Below are 24,608 nucleotides of genomic sequence, written 5' to 3' on the forward strand. Positions count from 1 at the left end.
TTCCCCTACCGTAGGTAAAAGACTGTGCATTCAACCCATATATTATGTAATATGATCATGTGGTGATACCAGAAATATGAGCGGGTGCGGCAGCATCTATGGAGCGAAGGAAGTAGACAACGTTTCTGGCCGAAACCCTTCTTCAGTCTGAAGAAGGGTTTCGGCCCGAAACGTTGCCTATTTCCTTCGCTCCATAGATGCTGCCGCACCTGCTGAATTTCTCTAGCATTTTTGTCTACCTTCGATTTTCCAGCATCTGCAGTTCCTTCTTGAACACGATACCAGAAATATGCAAGGTTGTACCATAACCACAGGAAATAGAACATTGGCTCCATGGAAGGAAGCAGAAGGTGGTAGTGGAAGGTTGCTTCTTGGATTGGAGGCCTGTGACTAGTGGTCCTCAGGGTTTGGTGCTGGGCCTGTTACTGTTTGTCATCTATATCAATGATTTGGATGAGAACAAACATGGCAAGATTAGCAAGTTTGCTGATGATACAAAAGTGGGTGAGTTTGCAGATAGTGAAGATGGTTGTGAACGATTGCAGCGGGACCTTGATCGATCGGCCAGCTGGGCTGATGAATGGTTGATGGAATTTAATACGGAGAAATGTGAGGTGTTGCATTTTGGGAAGTCTAACAAGGGCAGGACCTACACAATGAATGGTTGGGCTGTGGCAGTGATGTAGAGCAGAGGGATCTAGGAGTGCAGGTGCATGGTACCTTGAAGGAGTCGCAGGTAGATAGGGTGGTCAAAAAAGCTTCTGCAACGTTTGCCTTCATTGAGTCAAGGTATTGAGTATAGAAGTTGGGAGGTCATGTTGCAGTTGTATAAGATGTTGGTGAGGCCGCATTTAGAATATTGTGTTCAGTTCTGGGCACCATGTTATAGGATAGATGCTGTCAAGCTGGAGAGGGTACAGAGGAGATTTACAAAGATGTTGCCAGGACCAGAGGGTCTGAGCTGTAGGGAGAGGTTGAATAGTCTGGGTCTGTATTCCTTGGAGCGCAGGAGAATGACAATAGACAATAGATGCAGGAGTAGGCCAGCACCACCATTCAATGTGATCATGGCTGATCATCCCCAATCAGTACCCCGTTCCTGCCTTCTCCCCAAATCCCCTGACTCCGCTATCTTTAAGAGTCCTTTAATGAGGGGTGATCTTATAGAGGGTGTATAAAATCACGAGTGGAATAGATCGGGTAGATGCACAGAGTCTCTTGCCTATAGGTGAACCGAGGACCAGAGGACATAGGTTCAAGATGAAGGGGAAAAGATTTAATAGGAATCTGAGGGGTAACTATCACACAAAGGGTGGTGGATGTATGGAACAAGCTGCCAGAGGAGGTAGTTGAAGCTGGGACTATCGCAAAGTTTAAGAAACAGTTAGACATGTACATGAAAAGGGCAGGTCTGGTGGGATATGGACAAAACGCAGGCAGTGCAGCTGTTGGCCAGTGTGGGTAAGATGAACAGAAGGGTCAGTTTCCAGGCTCGTAACCTATGACTCGTAACCTATGTTCAAAGCCCCAGCTGGAAACAGGCCATTCGGCCCACTGAGTCTATGTTGACCATCGATCACTGATTCACACTAGTTCTACGATATCCTACTTTTACATCCACTCCCTACACATGAGGGGCAATTTTAGGGAGGCCAATGAACCTGCAAATCTGCATGTCTTGCAAATCTTTTGGTCGCCCAATTATAGGAATGATGTCAACAAAATAGAGAGAGTACAGAAGAGATTTACTAGAATGTTGCCTGGGTTTCAACAACTAAGTTACAGAGATAGGTTGAATAAGTTAGGTCTTTATTCTCTGGAGCGCAGAAGGTTAAGGGGGGACTTGATAGAGGTCTTTAAAATGATGAGAGGGATAGACAGAGTTGATGTGGAAAAGCTTTTCCCTTTGAGAATAGGGAAGATTCAAACAAGAGGACATGACTTCAGAATTAAGGGACAGAAGTTTAGGGGTAACATGAGGGGGAACTTCTTTACTCAGAGAGTGGTAGCGGTGTGGAATGAGCTTCCAGTGGAAGTGGTGGAGGCAGGTTCGTTGGTATCATTTAAAAATAAATTGGATAGGCATATGGATGAGAAGGGAATGGAGGGTTATGGTATGAGTGCAGGCAGGTGGGACTAAGGGAAAAAAAAGGTGTTCAGCACGGACTTGTAGGGCCGAGATGGCCTGTTTCCGTGCTGTAATGGTTATATGGTTATATGGTCTTTAGGATGTGGGAGGAGACCAGGAAACTGACCAGCCGGAGGAAAGCCAGGTGGTCACAGGGAGAACATGCTAAAGACAGCACCTGAGATTAGGATTGAACCTGGGTGTCTGGTGCTGAGAGGCAGCATTTCTACCACTGCGCCTCTGTGCCGCCCATGAAATTGCAACGTGATTTCTGAACATATATTCGGTCGGTGCCCCGACCAATAACGGCAAATATACCAAAAGTCTTCTTTACCACCCCATCCACTTGAACTGCCCCTTTCAGGGAGTTATGGATTTAGATCTCTCTGTAAATCAATGCTTTCAAATCTCTTGCAAGTTACTGTTTCATTCCCTCTTCAATTTGATTGGCCAAAGTGCTAAACCTCACACTTGTCCAGATTATATTCCGTCTGCCATTTCTCAGCCTGTACTGCATCGGTAACTGATCTATATCTTGCAGATCATTGACAACCTTCTTCACTATCAACAACACCACGAGTTTTTGTGCTATCTGTATCTATTTATATGTTCATAAGTCATAGGAGCAGATTTCGGCCATTTGGCCCATCGAATCTACGCCTGATCTATGCTTCCCAACCCCATTCTCCTGCCTTCTCCCCATAACCTTTGACACCCTTATTGATCAAGAACCTATCAATCTCCGCTTTAAAAATACCCAATGACTTGCCCTCTACAGCTGTCTGTGGCAATAAAGTCCATAGATTCACCACTCTCTGAATAAATACATTTCTCCTCATCTCCTCATTTCTAAAGGTACGTCCTTTTATTCTGAAGCTGTGCCCTCTGGTCCTGGACTCTGCCACTAGTGGGAACATCCTGTCCACATCCACTCTGTCCAGGCCTTTCACTACTCGATAAGTTTTAATGAGATCCCCCCCATCTTTCTAAACGCCAGGGAGTACAAGTCAGTGCTGTTAAAAGCTCATCCTATGTTAATCCAATCATCACTGGGATCATTCCAATTGACATTCTGGTTGGCAGGTTGCTTGTTGTAAATCATCCCCAGTGGCTGGTAATAAATCAGCAGGAGTTGGGCATGTGAGTAAATGATTTACAGGGAAATAAATGGAGAAATGGCATTGAAATGGGCAGGCACGGAAGCAGCCGGCAATGAACCAGCATAGATTCAGTGGGCTGAATGGCCTTTTACATCATATGAGAACTGAGAAAACTACCACTGTTTTCTGTGGAAACAAGGAACGGCAAAAGAAGAGTCCTGGAGTAGCTCAGCGGGTCAGGCAGCATGCTAGAAGAGTCCCGACCCAAAATATCTATACATGTTCTCCAGAGATGCTGTCTGACCGCTGAGTTACTCCAGCACTCTGTCTTCTACTGTTACTTACTGTTACTTGGCTGATGTTCAATCTTTTCTGCTGCAGCCTTGAGAATTCCTTGTCCTTCAGTCTTGATGACAAACTATTGTGTGACACCTTTTCAAATCTGTCTGTGCTGCATCAACTAGTCTAGAATGTTGCAGTTGTATATCGTCTCGATTGTTTCTCATGCCTCCACCTTTTAAAGTTCATATTTGTACTTTCAGCAATCAGCCCGTTTCTCCCTTCTGCTAACAACCTGGTATTCGGCACTTGCTTTTGTTTTCTGCACTATTCTCTCTCTGGTCTAGCTTTAGTTTCTCTCTCCTTTTCCCTGGGGAATGGACATCGATGTGCATTGGGGCAGAGCAGTAGAGCTACTGCCTTACAGCACCAAAGACCCGGGTTTGATCATGACTGCGGGTGCTGTCTGTACGGAGTTTGTACATTCTCCCCGTGGGTTTTCTCCGAGATCTTCGGTTTCCTCCCACACTCCAATGACGTACAGGTCTGTAGGTTAATTGGCCTGGTATAAATGTAAAATAGTCTCTAGTGTGTGTGGGGTAGTGTTAGTGTGTGGGGATCACTGGTCAGTGTTGTTTCCAAGCTTGTCCTCTAAATGAAACTAAAATGTAGCTGAAACCTCTCCACTTCAGTGACCTCTTGTTAATCAATGATAGTGCTATCTGCCAAGCCATCCTGGCCAGCTCTAGATATTGGCCCTTCACCAATCAAGTCTTTTCACCTTGAGGTGATGGGTGTAGTTTTTAATCAGCTGTTCTTGCTCTTGTGTGAATGGGTTGATAGTTTTCAAACTTCCATCATGCTCCATCACAACATCTAGCGTCAATACTAGTTCAAACCTATCAGGAACAAGAGATGTATCTGTTTGTTAATGCAATCTGGATTGATTATCTGCCTACAGGGTGTACTCTGTGCAATGCAGAACTTATCAGTACTAAATTAGCAGACAATTCAAATACAGAGACCAGCTTCTAGTTCCTGGTTCCATTTGTTGTCTGGAGCAGCACATGGGATTAAATGGGCTCGGTACATTTTTACTTTGGGAAAGCAGAAATCTGTCCTGTTTAATCACCAGTTCACACTAATTTTATATTATCCCAGTTTCTCATCCACTCCCCCTACACAGAAGTGGGCAATTTACAGAGGCCAATTAACTAACAAATCCGCACATCTTTGGGATGTGGGAGGAAACCCACGCAGTCACAGTGAGAACATTCAAACTCCACCCATTCAGCACCCAATGTCAAGATGGACCCCGGGTCTACGGCGCTGTGAAGCAGCAGCTCTGCCACTGTGCCACCCTCATTACATACAATACAATACAATTTTATTCGTCATTTGAACCTCGTTGAGGTCCAAATGAAATGTTGTGTCTGCAGTCATACATACAAAAAGAAAAAGACCCAAGACACAACACAATTTACACAGACAAAACGTATCTCTCCCCTGCACTCCCCTCTCCCCCCCGATGTCAGAGTCAAAGCCCCCAGCGGGCGATGGTAATTATCCCGCGGCCATTAAAGCCAGGCCGGGTGATGCAAGGCCACGCTCCGGGTCTTGTTGTTAGAGCCCCCGGCGGGCACTAGCAAAGTTCCCCAGCCATTCCAAGACGCGCGGGGCGGTGATGTAAGGCCCCGCTCCAGGTAATCTATGACCCCGCAACTCGGGCGGGAGAAGTCGCCGTTGCGGAAGCCCCGAAAAGCGGTCTTCCAGCAGGGACCCACGGGTTCCCGGTGTTCCTGTCTGCCAGACCTGCAGTTGGAGCCTCCAAATCTCCGGGGGTTGGGTCCCAGCAGCGCGCCACCACCGCTCCACACACTCCGGACTCGGCCAGCTTTGTGATGGTACGTAAGTCCGCAGCTCCGCGACTGGAGCCCCAGGTCGTTCCTGCTGGAGGCCGCTCCACGTTGCAGCCCCAATGACAACGGAGACCCGACAAAGAAAAGGTCGGGTCTCCCGTGCAGGGGAAAGATTTTAAAAGTTTCCCCCACACCCCCACATAGCTCAACATGTAATGTCAGAATGTTTTACTATATCTCAGAACAGGTGAAGGTATTGTACTGACACCTACACACCTCTACCTACAGCAACCTTTCCTCTGTACCTCCCTATCTCACAAAGCTCTTCTTCATTGCATCTCCAGTAATAGGTGTGTTTGTTGCTAGCTGCATCTAATTTACAGAGGAGCTGTTCTCTAATCAGCTGAATTGTAATTGATGAGCTGACATTATGTGCTCAGTGGTGCCATTAGCTTCAGCTTCATTGTTTCCAGACTAACGGATGCCTGGTGAACTAACGTTGTGACCTGCTGAGTACTGAAATTATTTATTTGTTGTACAGGAAGGTGAAGCTGCAGTACAGTTTGCTAATCGTGTGAAAGCTGCGATTGCCAGACAAGGTGGTCTTGTAGATTTACTGTGGTAAGTACATTTCTTCTGTTATATTACCCTGTAGAGTTGAGCACTGGCTGTGACCATCACATCACATGCACAATGTCATAAACATGTCCCTTCTCTAAATATGTACAGTAAACACTCCTTATAACAGACCCATTTAGAACGATTTATAAAGTGCAGCTCCTTCGTACACTATTGGATAGACTTGACTTTAAACTTTAGAGATACAGTGTGGAAGCAGGCCCTTCGGCCCACAGAGTCTGTGCACCGCCCCATACTCGTTCTATCCGACACACCAGTGACAATTTTCAATTTTACTGAAGCGAATTAACCCACAAACTGGTACATCTTTGGATTGTGGGAGGAAACCGGAGCGACCCGTGAAATCCCATGTGGTCACAGGGGAAAACGTACAAACTACATACAGACAGCACCCTGTAGTCATGATCGAACCCGGGTTTCTGCCGCTGTAAGACAGCGTTGCATCACAGCATTAGAGACCCAGATTTGATCCTGACCTAGGGTGCTATCCGTGTGGAGTTTGCACATTCTCCTCGTGGCCATGTGGATTTCTGCTGGGTGCTCCGGTTTCCTCCCACATCCCCAAAATGGGTGGGTTTGTAGGTTAATCATTGTAGGTTAATGTGTAGGAACGGATATGAAAGTGGAATGACAGGGATCTGGTGTGAATGGATGATGAATGGTTGGCATGGCCTGAAGCGACTGTTTCCATTCTGTGACTTTCAATCAATCAATCAATAGCCAATTTTGCTTGATCTTTGAACAGCAGAAGCTGTTCATTGTGCCCAGGTGGTTTGGCGATTACAGCCTAGTTGTGTTGTGGTTTATATTTTAGCCCAGCTCCAGGTACCTCAGAGGTAGTTAGGAATCAAACACGTTGATGAGTCTAGAGTTAGATTTCAGTTACCTGCCATGCATTAAAATCATGTCCTTGGCACCATTGTACTTCAACCGTCAAACACAGTCTTGATCATTAATGATTTTGACACTGAAAATCCACAGCTACTGGGGATAAAGAATTTCAAAATGTTGCAACCCCTTTAACAAAGAGAGCATATCTGGAGGAAACCTAGACAGAACATAGACAAACCCGGTTTGACCCCGTATCTGGGATTCTTGGTATCTAGAATAGAATAGTTTCTTTATTGTCATTGTAACATGAACCATGTACAACAAAATTTAAAAATGTCAGCCAGTCAGTGCACCATTCAAACATTTCTAAAAGCTAACGATACATACAAGATAAAATATTAAAAGATAAACAACTAAAATAAATATCGCGAAAATAGCACGCATAAACACCCAACCCTCCATCCTGTCGATTTCACAGTGTACCACAGTCCCTTAGTATGTATCGCCCCTGCGTTCCTTGGCGGCTACATTTAGTGCTTTTATAGCAGTGGGGTAAAAACTGTTTTTTAGTCTGTTCGTCCTTGTCCTTGTAGATCTGTACCGTCTGCCTGACGGCAACAGTTCAAACAGGGAGTGTCCGGGGTGGGAAATGTCCTTTATGATACTCTGGGATTTTGTGATGCAATATCAAAAGCAATATCAAGCAACGGGGATATCTATGAATGGCTGGTATATTTAAATGCTTACATATTTGAGAAATCAAAGGAAAATGGGCTTTATTTAAATATCAGCTTGGCGAATAACTCTTGGGTAGCTTACTATCTTACATTGAATTCTCCAATTTTATGTAACTAACCTACAAACCTTGTTTAAGAAGGAACTGCAGATGCTGGAAAATCGAAGGTAGTCAAAAATGCTGGAGAAACTCAGTGGGTGAGGCAGCATCTATGGAGCGCAGGAAATAGGCAAGGTTTCGGGTTGAAACCAGTCTGAAGAAGGGTCTCGACCTGAAACGTTTCCTATTTCCTTCGCTCTATAGATGCTGCCTCACCTGCTGAGTTTCTCCAGCATTTTTGTCTACCTACAAACAACCGTTTTTCTTTTCTTCCACCCTCTTCTGTGTCCCACCTCAACAGACAAACCCACTCTCCCCCCCCCCCCCCCTTTCCTCCTCACAATGCACACCTCCTCTATCCTTATCTCGCAGTCTTCTGCCTATTCATCTCTGGCCCTTGTCGTCGTAAGATCATCTGATAGAAGCAGAATTAGGCCATTTGGCCCATCAAATCTACTCCGTCATTCAATCATGGCTGATCCGTCTCTCCCTCCTAACCCTATTCTCTTGCTTTCTCCTCATAACCCCTGACACCTGTACTAATCAAGAATCTATCTATCTCTACCTTAAAAATATCCATTGACTTGGTCTATCCAAAGAATTCCACAGATTCATCACTCTATCTGGTGGTCCAACTATCTGCCAACCCTCCCCCCCCCCCCCTCCTCCCCACCTATCCTTGGTGGGATTGTCCTGTCCCCTCCTCTCTTCCCGCTTTCTCACTCCTCCTGACCCCACTACAATCACTGAAGAAGGGTCCAGACCCGAAATGTTACCTATCCATGTTCTCCAGAGCTGCTGCTTGACCAGCTGAGTTACTCCTGCACGCTGTGTCTTTTGTTGGATGACTCCATAGTTTTGAATGGGCACCGAGCAGGCTGGTACATGGTGAACAGTCTACATTATGTTGTGTTCCTCCCTCGGTCTGTAGTTGACCAGGATTTAACATGATGTGCTGGTTGGGGGATTGACGTGGCTTGTGCGGTCATTTCAGGGACGGCGGCCTGAAAAGGGAAAAGGTAAAGGACACGTACAAGGAGGAGCAGCAGAAACTGTACAGCAGGATGATCGTGGGGAGCCACAAAGACCGCAGCCGATCGTGAAGCCACCGCTGGGTGACTCATTCCACTGCCAGGCCAGATGTCGAGTGGCACGTCCTTGGCTGGGCTTCCGGCCCACACTAAACTAACGGGCAAGAGGCTCCCCAAGTACTTTGCTTTCCGTCTTATCGAGGAATTTAAATCTTATCATCATGCAGTGGAAAGAAACCCGCTGAGACCGGACTGTCTGTCTGTATCAGGAAGCGGACTTGGAAAATGTCTATTAACAATGTGTCTATGATTGGGGTTGGGGTAGAGTAATAAACATGACGTAGATCGACCAAGGATGGAAGGGATTGTGCGGCTGGCGCAGGTTTGGCCAAGCCCATTTTCTGACCAGTTGGGACAGGTAGCCATAGCTTTGTATTTTAGCGCACAGGGTCTCGGAGGCATTTCAGTTGAGGAGGGCAGGTGAAGGGACACAAATACTAAACCTTTGGATGGTTGGTAGAAGAGGTGTGTTGATGGAGACTCTATGCACATGTACTCATTGTAGTTTGACACCTGTTTTAACATATGTACTTGCATGCCATTACTTATTTTTACCCTTTTTAAAAAAAAATGATGCGGACCTGCCTTTTTCATTATAACCAGAAAGAGTAGTGTTGCCTCTCCCCCCACAGTTGCCTTGACTGCAAACAGGTGTGATGGAAACTGGTTTTTGTGTTGAGCTTGCTTTGTTCCTTCAGAAGACAAAGGAAATTCTGCCGTATAACAAAGAGAGTCCCCTGTAAACACGCTTCAGTCCTGTCCCTGATGCTTTCCCCTCGGCAGCTGATCCTGTCATTCTATTTCACAGTGTGAGGACCCAAGTGTCTGGGTGGGTTTTTGAAATATCACCTCGTGCAAAAGATTTTCAATTCAAGGCCGGCAGTGATTTGTGTCCGTCTCCCACTCAAACTTTGGAAGCAGTCTTGGAATCTTTGACATGAACCAGTCTTCCGTGTTATTACTAGCAAGGCCAGTGCTTTCACTGCGTCATCAAGTGCTTCAAGTCAGTCTGTGAATCAAACTGGACAAATGTCAGCGTAAGTCATGGTGGGATCTTGGGAGGAGTTAGCGTTCAGCCATTCAAATTTAGATAAGAAGGCTTGGGCATTTCTGTCTGATTTCATGGACCTATGCTGCGTTGAGCTGTTAGATTTGACCATAGTTTTTCTCACAAAATACCATGTGGATAGCTTAGTGCACAGTGGTGGATGTGTTCATTGGTGTTCTGTGCTGAGCACTCTTCCCACAAATCTTGTGGCTTGTGCTTCTGTGTTGGGTGTGGTGTAGAGATGACCTGCCCTCACTATATGGAGGACATCTACCAATTATGCTGCAGTCAGGATGGGCAAAACTGGACTCAACTGAACCTTATATCCTCTTGTGGCAGAAGCTAGAATAGGCAATCATCATTTAAAAATAAGGGGTTGCCCATTTAAGAAAAAGATGAGGTGATTTGTTTTCCTCTCTCAAAGGTTCTTGAGGCTTTGGAACTTTCATCCTCAAAAGGTGATGGAACATGTATTTGAATGTTTCTAAGGCCAAGGTAGAGAGCAAGAGGATCAAAGCTGACAGTTCCACGGCAGGAAGAGGCTATAATCCGAACAGCCATGATCTTATGGAATGCTGGACCGGGCTTGATGGGCTGAATGGCCTACTGCTCCCAATTCATATGTTCTTAAGTCGGATACATGTTCAAATGCAGGTCTATCAGTGGCATTACTAGCAGGGACCTGGTGGAGAATATTCAAACACACTGTGCTTGCTTCACATGTGGTGATCTTCAAGTCATGTTAAGTGTGGCCGTAACGATGGGTGAGGGGTGTGGAGAAGAACGTTCTCACCCTGGGTTTGGTTGTGTCCCAGGACACCTGAGTGTTGAATGGACACAAGGATTCCAGGACAATGTACGCTGTTACTGTGCCACATGGCACATGCTCAAGGGTCAAGGTGGAGGAGGTTAGGATGAGCGCTGAAAGATGAGCAGATATTACTGATAGATCCTTGGGATAGTGATTATCGAGGACAATGTGCTCAGATAGCCCCGTTTTGTCTTGGACTGGTTCCAGCTGATCACCAACTAGGTGGAGGCAAGATTGCTAATTGCTTTGCTTTTCTATCATCATTTTAACACCCATTTGAATCTGAATTTCTGCAACAATCCAGTTTATAGTTGAGTTGGGACTTGTTGAATGGAGTTTCACTGACGGATAAAATGGGATTAGTGTTAATGAGCTTCATTTCCAACCCACAATTGTAAACACCAGGCCACTGAAGATGGACAAAAGAACGAGAAGAAGGGGAAAGGAGAAAATTATTGATGAAAAGAAAAATCCAGAATTTGACAAAATACAAATGATGTGAGTTGGGGAAATTCATGTGATGTGGAATTTTAAGTTCAGTTCAGACCAGACAGGAAAGTGAGAACCCAAAATAATGTGTTTGGATGCTTTGTTTCTTACTGTACCTATTCATCATGGAAGTAAATAGATGATATTTCAACCCCCATAATTATTTAATGTTAACTTAAAGCCATGAATCATGTTTGACATAAACATCATAGGCCACAGGGCCCGTTCCTGTTTTATGTGGGGTGACACAGTTGGCCTTTCAGTGCTTTGCTCAATTGTCAGTTTCTGATCACATCCAGGAGAGTGATCCCAGCAGGATTTTTGAATGAATTCATGCACAGTGCTGCGCTCAATTCTACAAGCCCATTTGAACCGAGTGAAAGAATTTCATGAAGGGAGCTAGTTCAGGGCACTACCATTCTAGTGCAATATCTCCTCATTTCCCACTGCGTACTGCAAGAAATATGGGAACATAAATGAGAATGAACTATTTCACCAAGGCAACAGTGGAGCTGCAGCCTAGTCGTTCAGCTCGTGTCCTGAGGTGGCTGTGTGGGGACAAGGAAGGCCAGCTGAGTGATGTAACTGTAAATACAAGTTTATCATTGAACATTGTAATAAAGGGAATGGGTGATTCTTAAATGTCTTTGGAGTTACGTTGACGGGATGAGGAGGCAAGAGGAGTAATCTTTTGCTGGTGTACAAACTTGAACAGATTGTAATGTAGGATGAAAAATATGTTGCAATTTGAACTGCATCTTTTTGTTTAAGATATATCTTGTGCATATGTGAATTCTTTACCTGTTTCTATCCAAACCATAGGTTCGAACAGATAAAGGAAGATGATGGAGGAACACACAGTGGTGTGACTTCTCTTTATTTCATGTAACGGTTCTCTGTTCCTATCAAGTTCGGAGTTTAGAAGATTGCACCACCAAGCTAGCTATCCTTCCAGGAGTTTAATACAATCAACAGATATTGTTTGTGTATTCAAATGACAAGAAAGCTGTATATGTTCATCCAGCTCTTGTACACCCCCACGGCCCTTGATACGGAGGCATCCATTAGACACGCATCACAAAGACCTCATACACCCTGACACACTATGTGAGCAGTATTTGGCACCCTGTTATCTAGCACCTCTTTCACTTCTCCTTGGGCGGTTTTAATCTTCGGGTTCCAACTTAAAGTTTCCTCTAAACAGCCCATTTGATAGAAAAGTTAAAAGACTGCAGCTCCTGAATATCCACCAGAAGAAACACAATTCTCAGCAAATCAGGCAGCATCTGTGGGGAGAAATATTGTTAACATTTCAAGTCAACGGTCTTTCATCACAACAGTAAGCAGATTTAACAGAATAAAAGGATGTACGTTTAGAAAGGAGATGAGGATGAATTTCTTTAGTCAGAGGGTGGTGAATCTGTGGAATTCATTGACACAGACAGCTGTGTTGGCCAAGTCAATGGATATTTTTATGGTGGAGATTGTCAGATTAGTACGGGTGTGAGGGGTTACGAGGAGAAGGCAGGGGAATGGGGTTGAGAGGGGAAGATAGATCAGCCATGATTGAATGGCGGAGTAGACTTAATGGTCTAAATATGCTCGTAGAACTTAATAACTTCACACCTTAAATGTTAACTGTTTTCTCCCTTCACAGATGCTCCTGGACTGCTGAATATCACCCCAAGTCTAACTAATATTAATTATGCCATCCACTTCTTCAATAGTTCAGTGGTACTTTATTGTTACTGGTACTGAGGTACATTGAAATTCATTGTTGTATACAGTTCAGTACAAGTATCACTATACATATTTGGTTCTGACCGTAGCAAACACCAATGCCTGGTTTGTGACTTCAATTCATCAACTCATCAGCCCGCACTGTTCCTTAAGTGATCTACCTATGCTCTTTGCTGCTCTGGCCCTATAAAAATCTTAGTTTTGAAATAACATACCTTTCTTATTTTTCTTGCCAAAATATATATTCCCAGCTCTAAGCTCTAATTGTCCTCCAAACCATTAACAACCTCTCACTTAGGTTTCAGTGCAAAATTAGGAAACGTTTGATTTCAAGCCTAAATGGTTAGTATACTGTAAATTGTGAAGCCTAGTTCTCACTAGCATGTCAGAAATGGAGGCAGGAATACACAGTTTAATATAGGGGCTGACTTTCACCTCAACTCCACTTTCCTGTACTGACCTCGTATCATTTATTCCCTTAATATCCAAAAACCACCTTGCCTCACTCTTCAGCTGCTGCCCTGCCACCAGGATTAGTCAGCTAATGTACAGTGTATCACAGCTGAAAATCTGAAGCATGAACAGAAACTGTTCAACGTCTGTGGAGAGAAACCCAGTGAATGTTTGTGCCAAATGATTCAACTTGTCATTGGCCTGTGACTCTGTTTTTATTTCCACGGTTGTTGCAGGAGTAGAATAATATTGTTAGCATTTACAGTTTTTGATTTGCCTCTTCAACTTGGAACACAGAACAGCACAGCACACGGACAGGCCCTTCGGCCCACAATGTCCATGCCGACCATGAAATTAATCTCTGTCTGCACATGATCCATCTCCCTCCAAAGATAGACACAAAATGCTGGAGTAACTCAGCGGGACAGGCAGCATCTCTGTTGAGAAGGAATCGGTAATGTTTCAGATCAAAACCCTTCATCAGACTCATTTATCCCTCCATTCCCTACATATCAATGTGCATATCTAATCGCCCCTTAAACACCACTACTGTATCTGCCACCACCCCCTGGCAGCGTGTTCCAGGCACCCACCACCGCCTGTGTAAACAAGACTTGCCCCACACATCTCCTTTAAACTTTGCCCCTCTCACGTTAAAGGCATACCCTCTAGCCTTTGACATTGCCATGCTGGGTAAAAGGTTCATACTGTCTACCCTATCTATGCCTTCTCACCTTAAAGCCATGCCCTCTGCTTAGAACCAAAGCACAATGAAGATCTGTAGAAACACAAAAAGGGGAAATGGATTGCTGAATAAATGCAACTATTAAAACACAGGATGCTGACCTGTACAACACATGGAGCTGCTGGCTCACACCTCCAGGTTCCATCCTGACCTTGGATGCTGTCTGTGTGGAGTCTGCATGTTCTCCCTGTATAGTCTATGGGTTTCTCCCAGATGGTCCAGTTTCTTCCCACATCCAAAGATCATAAAGATGTGAGGTTTGTAGGTTAATTGGCCAGGTGTGCAGATGTGTGGTAGAACCCGGGGCGTGTTGATGCAAACATGAGAAGAATAAAATGGACTTGGTGTAAATGTGTGTGTTGATGGTCTGCACAGACTCTGGACTGAAAGGCTTGTTTCCATACTGTATGAGAACTGTTGTAACATCTAATCAGGCCTATCATATCTCTGTAGATAGGAAATTGAATGACTGTTATATGTACCAGAAAGTTGAATGCAAATTTGACGTATGTATCCTTGTGGACATTCCATTGTACGCTGCTATCGGGCATGGATTATGAAGCAGAAGTGTTCCATGCTGTCTCCAGGGCATGGCTAGGTTAGAAAATAAATGGTTTCTGTTGCTCAGTGCTGAGCTTCCTGCATTATTGTAGTGGACTGGATGTCCTTTGCTGCCTTTGGTGGTCTGGGGGGTGAGGATGACTTGCCTTCTCTCGTTTCACAAGCCGTTGTGACTGATGTGGAGCCTGTAGCCCAGATGGGGCAGGCTGTGCTTGGCGGGTGGGCAGGAGAATCATTTGAGAGGCAGTGTGCTCCTGTTACTGTTTCCTCTTGGCTTCCATGTACTCCTGCTCCATGGATCTGAGGCTCTCAATGTCCTACCCCATTCCCCACATTATGTGTCAGGATTCACACAGGCCATTTTCAAGGCAGCTTTGAGTCCTTTCCTCTGTCCACCTGGTCACCTCTTGCTGTGGTGGAACTCAGTCAATGATGTGGGAACCAGGTGTAAGGCAACAGACATTGCAGCTAGCCCATTGCAGCTAACTTGGTATAATCAAGGCTTGGGTGAGGACACAGACATTGGTATGCTACTAACATTAAATGCAGAAGTTATTATGCAGGACATCTGTGAGACCACATCTGAAGTACCGTGTAAGGTATCAGTCCCATTTAACAAAGGGTATTAGTGAGTCAAAGCAGTTCAGAGGAGGTTTGTTGGACTCGTGAACAAAGGTGAGACAGGCTGTGGTCTGCTGGAGAATTGCAGAGAGTTGATGGAAACAGACCCTGAGGGTCTGTCGAGGGTTAGATGTGGAGAGAGGATATAAACAGGATGTTTCCTCTTGGGGAGAACTACTAACTACAGCTCACTGTTTAAAAATAAGAGGTTGCCCATTTAAGAAGGATAATGAGATTACTTTCATTTGGAGTTTTGGGGATTCGTATTCAATGGGCAGCAGGGACAGGGTATATAAACATTTTAGCGGCCGAGCTGGCCAGATTCCCCATGGGTAAATGGATGAAAGGTTCCCATGGTTAAAAGCCAAAGTGGAACTAAATGGGGAAATGAGTGGGCTGTGGTGGTCATAAGGAACAGTAGAATTAGGCCATTCGGCCCATCAAGTCTTCCCCGCCATTCAATCATGGCTGATCTATCTCTCCCTCCTAACCCCATTCTCCTGCCGTATCCTCATACCTTCTGACATCTGTACTAATCAAGAATCTATCGCTGCCTTAAATATATCCACTGACTTGGCCTCCACAGTCTCCTGTGACACAGATTCACCACCCTCTGACTAAAGATGGCCTGCTCCTGTTTGGTTGTTTCTTCCTGTAAACTTGTAAGGCTGTCAGAGTCAGCATCAGCTGCTCCTCCCCGTACTCTCTGATCCTGCGCTAGGTCATACACGGCTGGAAGTGTCCAAAGCCGGTGGAGGTGGGTTGGTATTTTGAGTCAGCTTGATTTTTAACTTAGTTTGGCCAATGTCTGAACCGGAGCACAGAAGGTAATGTTCCTCTTCACTGTGTCACAGAGAATGACCCTGACCCCGAAACATTACCTATCCATCTTCTTCAGGGATGCTGCCTTTGTGTCTTTCACTTTGGTACTCCAGCCATTTGTGTCCTTCTTCACTGCTGATGTCTGCTTGTGTTGAGAGATGGCTTCCCAGATCTGAGAGGTGATGTGCATTTCCAGTGTGTGTAGTGGGTCCTGATGGTCACAGGCTGCAGTTGTGCATTGGGCCGAGCATTGAGGATCTGTGATGCTGTGTGTAAGGCTGATCCTGTATCGGAGTGATGCTCGACGATGACTCACGCCTCCAGTGTGCACAGACACGAGGTGTTTGCCAACCCACCTCCGTCGCTGCGGCTGGTCTCACCTTGGCGCTGGAAAGTAGCGTGACGCACTTTGATTAAATGCCCGGTATAAACTTTGAGTTTAGTTTGGAGATACAGCACGGAAACAGGCACTTTGGCCCACCGAGTCCACGCCGACCAGCGGTCCCTGCACACGAACACTATCCTACACACACTAGGGACAATTTACATTTTATCTAAGCCAGTTAGCCTACAAACCTGCACGTCTTTGGAGTGAGGGAGGAAACCGGAATACTCGGATAAAACCCGGCAGGTCACGGGGAGAAGGTACAAACTCCGTACTGACAACACCCTTGGTCAGGATTGAACCTGGGTCTCTGGCGCACTGAGGCAGCAATTCTACCGCAGCTTCACTGTGCCAGCCCAATGTTGTCTTCAGAATCCTTCAAAGATCCACATGGTATTGCATTGTGATTGTCTGTGACTGTTTTAAGAAACCAACCGCATGTATCCTTGTAGTGAGTTCTGACCGGTTATGATGCATTGTCAATTGAAATTCTGGAATTGGCAGGAAAAGGGAAATTTAATAAGCATGTAACAGTGTTTTAATGGTTACGACGTATGTAATGAGAGGTGTTGTAGAGCTGACTAGTGCTGGGTGAATCTGCAGCCATACGTTAGCAATGTCCCCTGCCCTCACTCTCGGGGCTCGGACTGATGGGCGGGTGGTGTGGGTGAGCCGGCGAACACTGATACACATTGCAACCCACAGACTGAATCCCAAACCTGTACTAGGCACAACACTTGAAGTTGCACCATGCATCACTGAAAGGTAGAGGAAAGAGTGAAAACAAAATGTTTACAAAATCTGGCAGAATTACTGGTCAGGTTTTCAGAACTAATCTGAAGAAGGGTCTCGACCCAAAACAACACCCATTCTTTCTTTCCAGAGATACTGCCTGAGTTACTCCAGCTTTTTGTTTCTATGTCACATGGACTGAGAGGTCAATCCAACATCTGTCCAGCTGCAGACAGCTCCTCATATGTGGCATCTGTCCAACATCTTCTGTTTAGATTTCCATATTTTTGAGAGTGAATATTTCATTTTCTGGATTAAATAAAAGGTCTTTAAACAGCTTCAAATGACATTTTCTGCTTGGAATATTTACGTGACAACATTCAAAAGCATATTGTAGGAAATGGGTAGTAATTGCACTGGGGTTACAGCTGGGATGATAGTTCACAGAGTAGCGTGGACAGGGTAGGTGCTGATTGGCAGGGCAGGCGTGTGGATGCTGTGTGAGGTGGTGTATGCCAGTTGACACACAGTCTCTGCCCCAGTCCATAACCTGAAGGATCTCAACACCATTCCAATGCTCCCCTCCTTGGCCCAGAGATTCTCAGCAGTCCGGTTGGAGGTTGGATCCCTTCAGCAGACAAGTCCTGAGGTGTAAAGGTTACAGGAGTCATGCTGCTCACCACATCAGCACCCAATCTGCAAATACCCTTCTCCTCAATTGACCACCAGCTGTGATGGCATATTGAATTCAGCATCAATGTCTTCCACTGTCGTGCTGGCTCCACAGGTATGGGACGTGGTTCGTAGGCCCCTCTCGGTCATAACTGACCATGGGTGGACGTGGTACATGTCTTCAAATGTGTTGTGAACCTTCATTGTTGGGGGATATAGTGGGAGCAGGTTGATAGACTAGCTTCATTGTGTGGGTGCTGAGTGCAAGTTCCTCAGTGAATGTCTCAGCTGTGGCTTGGAGCTCGTACACAAATGCAAGTGTCCTCAGCACTCTCAATGGTTCAAAGGTGCTTTATTGGCACCTGCAAAACACAGTGAAATTCTTTTTTGTCACCAGATTTTGAGCCATTTCCTAAGATCTAAAATCCATTGCGTGTGGTAGGTCGTACAGAACGGTGCCGAATCCAGGTGAGGCCCCAGGTCCAGCGCCGCACACAATTGGGTGATTTGCATATCATTTATCTATTAGATGGTTGCGAATTCCCTACTGTATTTTAAAATACACAAAATACATCTTTAACATGAACATCCACCACAGTGACTCCTCACATTTCTCCAAGAGGAGTCGCCCCGGGTTGCAGCGGTTTGAGGAGCTAGGTAGCGTTGCTTGGTTGTGTTGAGTCGCTGGTAACCACAACTGCGGGCCGCCTGCGGCTTTTACTCTCAATCTTTATTGTAACCACTGTTCATTAAATTGAGATCCATGTTTTTCTCTAAAGCCCGTGTTGTCAATAAGAGACGTTTTGTACCTTGCAGCCAAAGGCAGAGGACGAACGAAACACGGGAGCGCGCAGCTGGCAGGTGCTCGTGCACGACATAGAAACATAAGAGAAAAATAATAATGCAGGAGTAGGCCATTCAGCTCTTCGAGCCAGCACAGTCATTCATGCTGATCAGTACCCTGTTCCTGCTTTCTCCCCATATCCCTTGATTCCGTTAGCCCGAAGCCATCTCGGCTAAATCTAACTCCCTTGCACTCGTACCATCCAAACCCTCTCATTCCCTTCTCATCCCATGCAATCCAACCACTTCCCACTGGGAGCTCATTGTAAAACCGCCACCACTCTCTGCGAAAAGAAGTTCCCCCTCATATTACCCCTAATGAAGCTCTTGGAATTGCAGCCTCCATGAGCTAAATTAACTCCCTTTCACATAAAGTGGACCTACCCCCATCTACCCCTCCTGCATTCTACCTTCAGTGGCAGAGAATTCCACAGATTCACAACTCTCTGGGTGGAAATGTTATTCCTCATCTCGGTCCTAAATGGCCTACCCCTTATTCTTAAACTGTGACCAGTAGTTCTGGACTCCCCCAACATCGGTAACATTATTCCTGCATCTAGCCTGTCTCATACCTTAAGAGTTGGATTAACTCAGCGGGTGAGGCAGCAGCTACGGAGCGAAGGAAATAGGCGACGTTTCGGGCCGAGACCCTTCTTCAGACTCTTAAGAATTGTATATTTCCATAAGATCCCCTCTCATCCTTGTAAATTCCAGTGAATACAAGCCCAGTCGCTAATGACATTTATTTCATCATATGTCAGTCCCGCCATCCCGGGAATTAACCTGGTGAACCCACGCTGCATTCCCTCAATAGCAATAATGTCCTTCCTCAAATTAGGAGACTAAAATCGCACACAATGCTCCAGGTGCGGTCTACAACTGCAGTAGGACCTCCTTGCTCCTAAACTCGCTGTGAAGGCCAACACGACATTTGGTGGCTTCACTGCCTGCTGTACCTGCATGCTTCAGGCTGCGGTCCACCTTTTTGTGTCTATCAACTGTAAATGTTCTCCCTTTCCCCAATTCTGGACTTGAAACATTAACTATTTCTATCCACACATGCTGCCTGACCGGTGGATAATGTGGATAAATGTGAGGTTATCCATTTTGGTGGCAAAAACGGGAAAGCAGACTATTATCTAAATGGTGGCCGATTGGGAAAGGGGGAGATGCAGCGAGACCTGGGTGTCATGGTACACCAGTCATTGAAGGTAGGCATGCAGGTGCAGCAGGCAGTAAAGAAAGCGAATGGTATTGAAACATAGAAACATAGAAATTAGGTGCAGGAGTAGGCCATTCGGCCCTTCGAGCCTGCACCGCCATTCAATATGATCATGGCTGATCATCCAACTCAGTATCCCGTACATGCCTTCTCTCCATACCCCCTGATCCCCTTAGCCACAAGGGCCACATCTAACTCCCTCTTAAATATAGCCAATGAACTGGCCTCAACTACCCTCTGTGGCAGAGAGTTCCAGAGATTCACCACTCTCTGCGTGAAAAAAGTTCTTCTATATGCAAGAATACTTCAGGAAATGGCTGTGGAATTAAAGAAAGCATTTGCAAGGGTGTGACGTGTTAGCTTTCATTGCAAAAGGATTTGAGTATAGGAGCAGGGAGGTTCTACTGCAGTTGTACAGGGTCTTGGTGAGACCACACCTGGAGTATTGCGTACAGTTTTGGTCTCCAAATCTGAGGAAGGACATTATTGCCATAGAGGGAGTGCAGAGACGGTTCACCAGACTGATTCCTGGGATGTCAGGACTGTCTTATGAAGAAAGACTGGATAGACTTGGTTTATACTCTCTAGAATTTAGGAGATTGAGAGGGGATCTTATAGAAACTTACAAAATTCTTAAGGGGTTGGACAGGCTAGATGCAGGAAGATTGTTCCCGATGTTAGGGAAGTCCAGGACAAGGGGGTCACAGCTTAAGGATAAGGGGAAATCCTTTAAAACCGAGATGAGAAGAACTTTTTTCACACAGAGAGTGGTGAATCTCTGGAACTCTCTGCCACAGAGGGTAGTTGAGGCCAGTTCATTGGCTATATTTAAGAGGGAGTTAGATGTGGCCCTTGTGGCTAAGGGGATCAGGGGGTATGGAGAGAAGGCAGGTACGGGATACTGAGTTGGATGATCAGCCATGATCATATTGAATGGCGGTGCAGGCTCGAATGGCCTACTCCTGCACCTAATTTCTATGTTTCCTCAGTTTCCCGAATAGAACCAACAGCGGTGGGTGGTATTACCACATAGCCTCGTGGTGAGAAAACTACACGCTGCAACTTAATGTCAGGAACTGTTATGTAAACTCAAGTACTAATTAAAACACACGGATCTCACAAGTAAATTACAGCAAGGATTATTGTTGTAAATTACAGCTTGTGTTACACACAAAATGCTGCTGGAGTTTTCCGCGGGTTTTTCCCCCGAGTTCTTCGGTTTCCACCTACACTCTAAAGTGTACAGATTTGTAGGTTATTTGGCTTGGTAGAGTAACTTGTTCCTAGTGTGTGTAGAGTAGTGTTATGTGCGGGGATCGCTGGTCGCTGCGGACTCTAAACTAGAAGCAATGGACGTAGTTTTCAAGCTGTTACTTGTAGCCTCGTGTATTCAACGCTTTCTACTCCTTCCACCCCCTTCAATTCCACGAACCAATGAACTATTCAGAGGGCAATCAAATCGGACCAGTTGGTACACGTTATGGAGAAACACGGAACTGCAGATGTTGGTTTTTTTTGTTTTTTTTTTAAGGCACAAACTGCTGGAGTAATCAGCAAGTCAGGCAGCATTTCTGGAGAACATGGACAGCCAACGTTTCATGTCGAGACCCTGCAGCCTGTTGTAAGCTGAACCCCCCATTTTACCTGTATCCACCTATCACTCTCCAGGCTTTGACCTGCCCCTCCTCCCCTCCAGTTTTCTCCCACCCCTCTAAGTATGAAGAAGGGCCCTGACCCAAACTGAAGGGAACTATCCCCCAAAACAAGCATAAGCTAGAGATGGCTGCAATACAGGCCTGGCAGAGCATCACCAGAGAAGACACCCAGCAACTGGTGATGTCCATGAATCACAGACTTCAAGCAGTCATTGCATACAAAGGATAGCCAACAAAATACTAAACATGACTACTTTCATTTACATGACATTGCTGTGTCCCAAACACAATGGTGCCCTGAAATGGGGGAACTATGTATAAACACTGCTGTAATTTCTACATGGTGAATCCAAAATGTATAACAATGGCCTTTATTAAAATCTGACAATCTGCACTTTACCCACATGTGATTTTTTTCTATTACAAATCTCAAATTGTGGAGTACAGAGGCAAATAAATAAATGACGGGTCTTTGTCCCAAACATTATGGAGGGCACTGTGTGTCGGGTTGTCCACTTTGGTGGCAAGAACAGGGAGGCAGATAATTATCTGAATGGTGTCAGATTAGGAAAAGGGGGGGGTGCAAGGAGACCTGGGTGTGCTTGTACATCAGTCACTGAAAGTAAGCATGCCGGTACAGCTGCCAGTGAAGAAAGCTAATGGCATGTTGGCCTTCATTGCAAGAGGATTTGAGTTTAGGCGCAAGGAGGTCCTACTGCAGTTGTACAGGGCCTTGGTGAGACCGCACCTGGAGTATTGTGTGCAGTTTTGGTCTCCTAATTTGAGGAAGGACATCATTGCTATTGAGGGAGCACAGCGTAGGTCCACCAGGTTAATTCCTGGGATGGCGGGACTGATATATGATGAAAGAATGGGTCAACTGGGCTTGTATTCACTGGAATCTAGAAGGATGAGAGGGCATCTTATAAAATTCTTAAAGGATTGGACAGACTAGATGCAGGAAAGATATTCCCGATGTTGGGGGAATTTAGAACAGTTTAAGAATAAGTGAATAAACTGTTTTCACCCAGAGAGTTGTGAATCTGGAATTCTCTGACACAGAAGAGAGTCTCTTCTGTGTCAGAGACCAATACACTGGATGCTTTCAAGAGAGAGTTAGATTTGGCACTAAAGGAATCAAGGGATATGGGGAAAAAGCAAGAACGGGGTACTGATTTTAGATGATCATTCTCTGCCTCTGTGGGTGGTGGAAGCCGGTTCTCTGGATAATTTCAAGGGAAAGCTAGATAGGGCTCTTGAAGATTGCGGAGTCAGGGGATATGGGAGAAGGCAGGAATGGGGTACTGATTGTGGATGATCAGCCATGATCATAGTGGATCGAAGGGCCGAATGGCCTACTCTTGCACCTATTTTCTACGATCCTATGTTTCCATGCTGTTTCACTCTAAGAGGCCACATTAGAGGTGTATAGATCGGCAGGGCCTAAAGAGATATACCCCAGGTTGCTACAGAAGGCAAGGTGGACGATGACTGGTTATCCAGTGCAGGAGGATGAGGGGTGACCTTACAGAGGTGTGCAGAATCATGTGGGGAACAGATAGAGTTCATGCATCATGTGTTTTACCCAGAGTCTGCGAATCAAGAACAAGACGCTTTCAGGTGAGGTGGGAAATATTTACTCCGAACCCAAGAGGCAGCTTTCACCATCAGGGGTGTGAAGCCACAGCCATAATTACTGCTCAAACCTGCTCCACAGCTCAAAGCTATGAGTATGAGCATCTGCCAGAGCCACTGCCTCGCAGCACCAGAGACCCAAGTTCGATTCAGACCTCGGCAGCTGCCTGTGTGGAGTTTGCACGTTCTCCCTGTGCTGCATGGGTTTCCCTCGGGTGCTCTGGTTTCTTCCCACATCCCACATCCCACAAAGACGTGTGTTTGACAACACACAGTGGCTGAATGGGAGAAGCCAGAGGGTAATGGTGGATGGCTGTTTATCGGGTTGGAGGCAGGTGAATAGTGGGGTGCCTCAGGGATCTGTGTTGGGTCCTTTGTTGTTTGTCATGTACATCAATGATCTGGATGAAGGGGTGGTAAATTGGATTAGTAAGTATGCAGATGATACCAAGATAGGGGGTGTTGTGGATAATGAAGAGGATTTCCAAAGTCTACAGAGTGATTTAGGCCATTTGGAAAAATGGGCTGAAAGATGGCAGATGGAGTTTAATGCTGATAAATGTGAGGTGCTACACCTTGGCAGGACAAATTAAAATAGGACGTACATGGTAAATGGTAGGGAATTGAAGAATACAGTTGAACAGAGGGATCTGGGAATAACCGTGCATAGTTCCTTGAAGGTGGAATCTCATACAGACAGGGTGGTAAAGAAAGCTTTTAGTATGCTAGCCTTTATAAATCAGAGCATTGAGTATAGAAGCTGGGATGTAATGTTAAAATTGTACAAGGCATTGGTGAGACCAAATCTGGAGTATGGTGTACAATTTTGGTCGCCCAATTATAGGAATTATGTCAACAAAATAGAGAGAGTACAGAGGAGATTTACTAGAATGTTGCCTGGGTTTCAACAACTAAGTTACAGAATAAGTTAGGTCTTTATTCTCTGGAGCGCAGAAGGTTAAGGGGGGACTTGATAGAGGTCTTTAAAATGATGAGAGGGATAGACAGAGTTGATGTGGACAAGCTTTTCCCTTTGAGAATAGGGAAGATTCAAACAAGAGGACATGACTTCAGAATTAAGGGACAGAGTTTAGGGGTAACATGAGGGGGAACTTCTTTACTCAGAGAGTGGTAGCGATGTGGAATGAGCTTACAGTGGAAGTGGTGGAGGCAGGTTCATTGGTATCATTTAAAAATAAATTGGATAGGCATATGGATGAGAAGGGAATGGAGGGTTATGGTATGAGTGCAGGCAGGTGGGACTAAGGGAAAAAAGTTGTTCGGCACGGACTTGTAGGGCCGAGATGGCCTGTTTCCGTGCTGTAATTGTTATATGGTGTGTGGGTTTGTAGGTTGACCAGTCCTCTGTAAATTGCCCCCTGGTGTGTAGGGAGTGGGTGAGAAAGTGGGAT

At 45.5% G+C, this 24,608-nt stretch overlaps 1 protein-coding gene across 1 annotated transcript in view; it reads left to right on the forward strand.

Moving 5' to 3' along the window:
• gpat4 (glycerol-3-phosphate acyltransferase 4) overlaps positions 1-14,648 on the forward strand; it is a 110,552-nt gene extending 95,904 nt beyond the window's left edge. The window contains exons 11-12 of the mRNA XM_055661976.1: positions 5,908-5,987; positions 8,666-14,648. Coding sequence (XP_055517951.1) covers positions 5,908-5,987; positions 8,666-8,774 — 189 coding nt within the window. The 3' untranslated portion in view covers positions 8,775-14,648. The remainder of the gene's footprint in view (positions 1-5,907; positions 5,988-8,665) is intronic.
• Positions 14,649-24,608: the final 9,960 nt, after the last annotated feature.

Source organism: Leucoraja erinacea, chromosome 35, assembly GCF_028641065.1.
Source record: "Leucoraja erinacea ecotype New England chromosome 35, Leri_hhj_1, whole genome shotgun sequence".
Taxonomy (NCBI): domain Eukaryota; kingdom Metazoa; phylum Chordata; class Chondrichthyes; order Rajiformes; family Rajidae; genus Leucoraja; species Leucoraja erinaceus.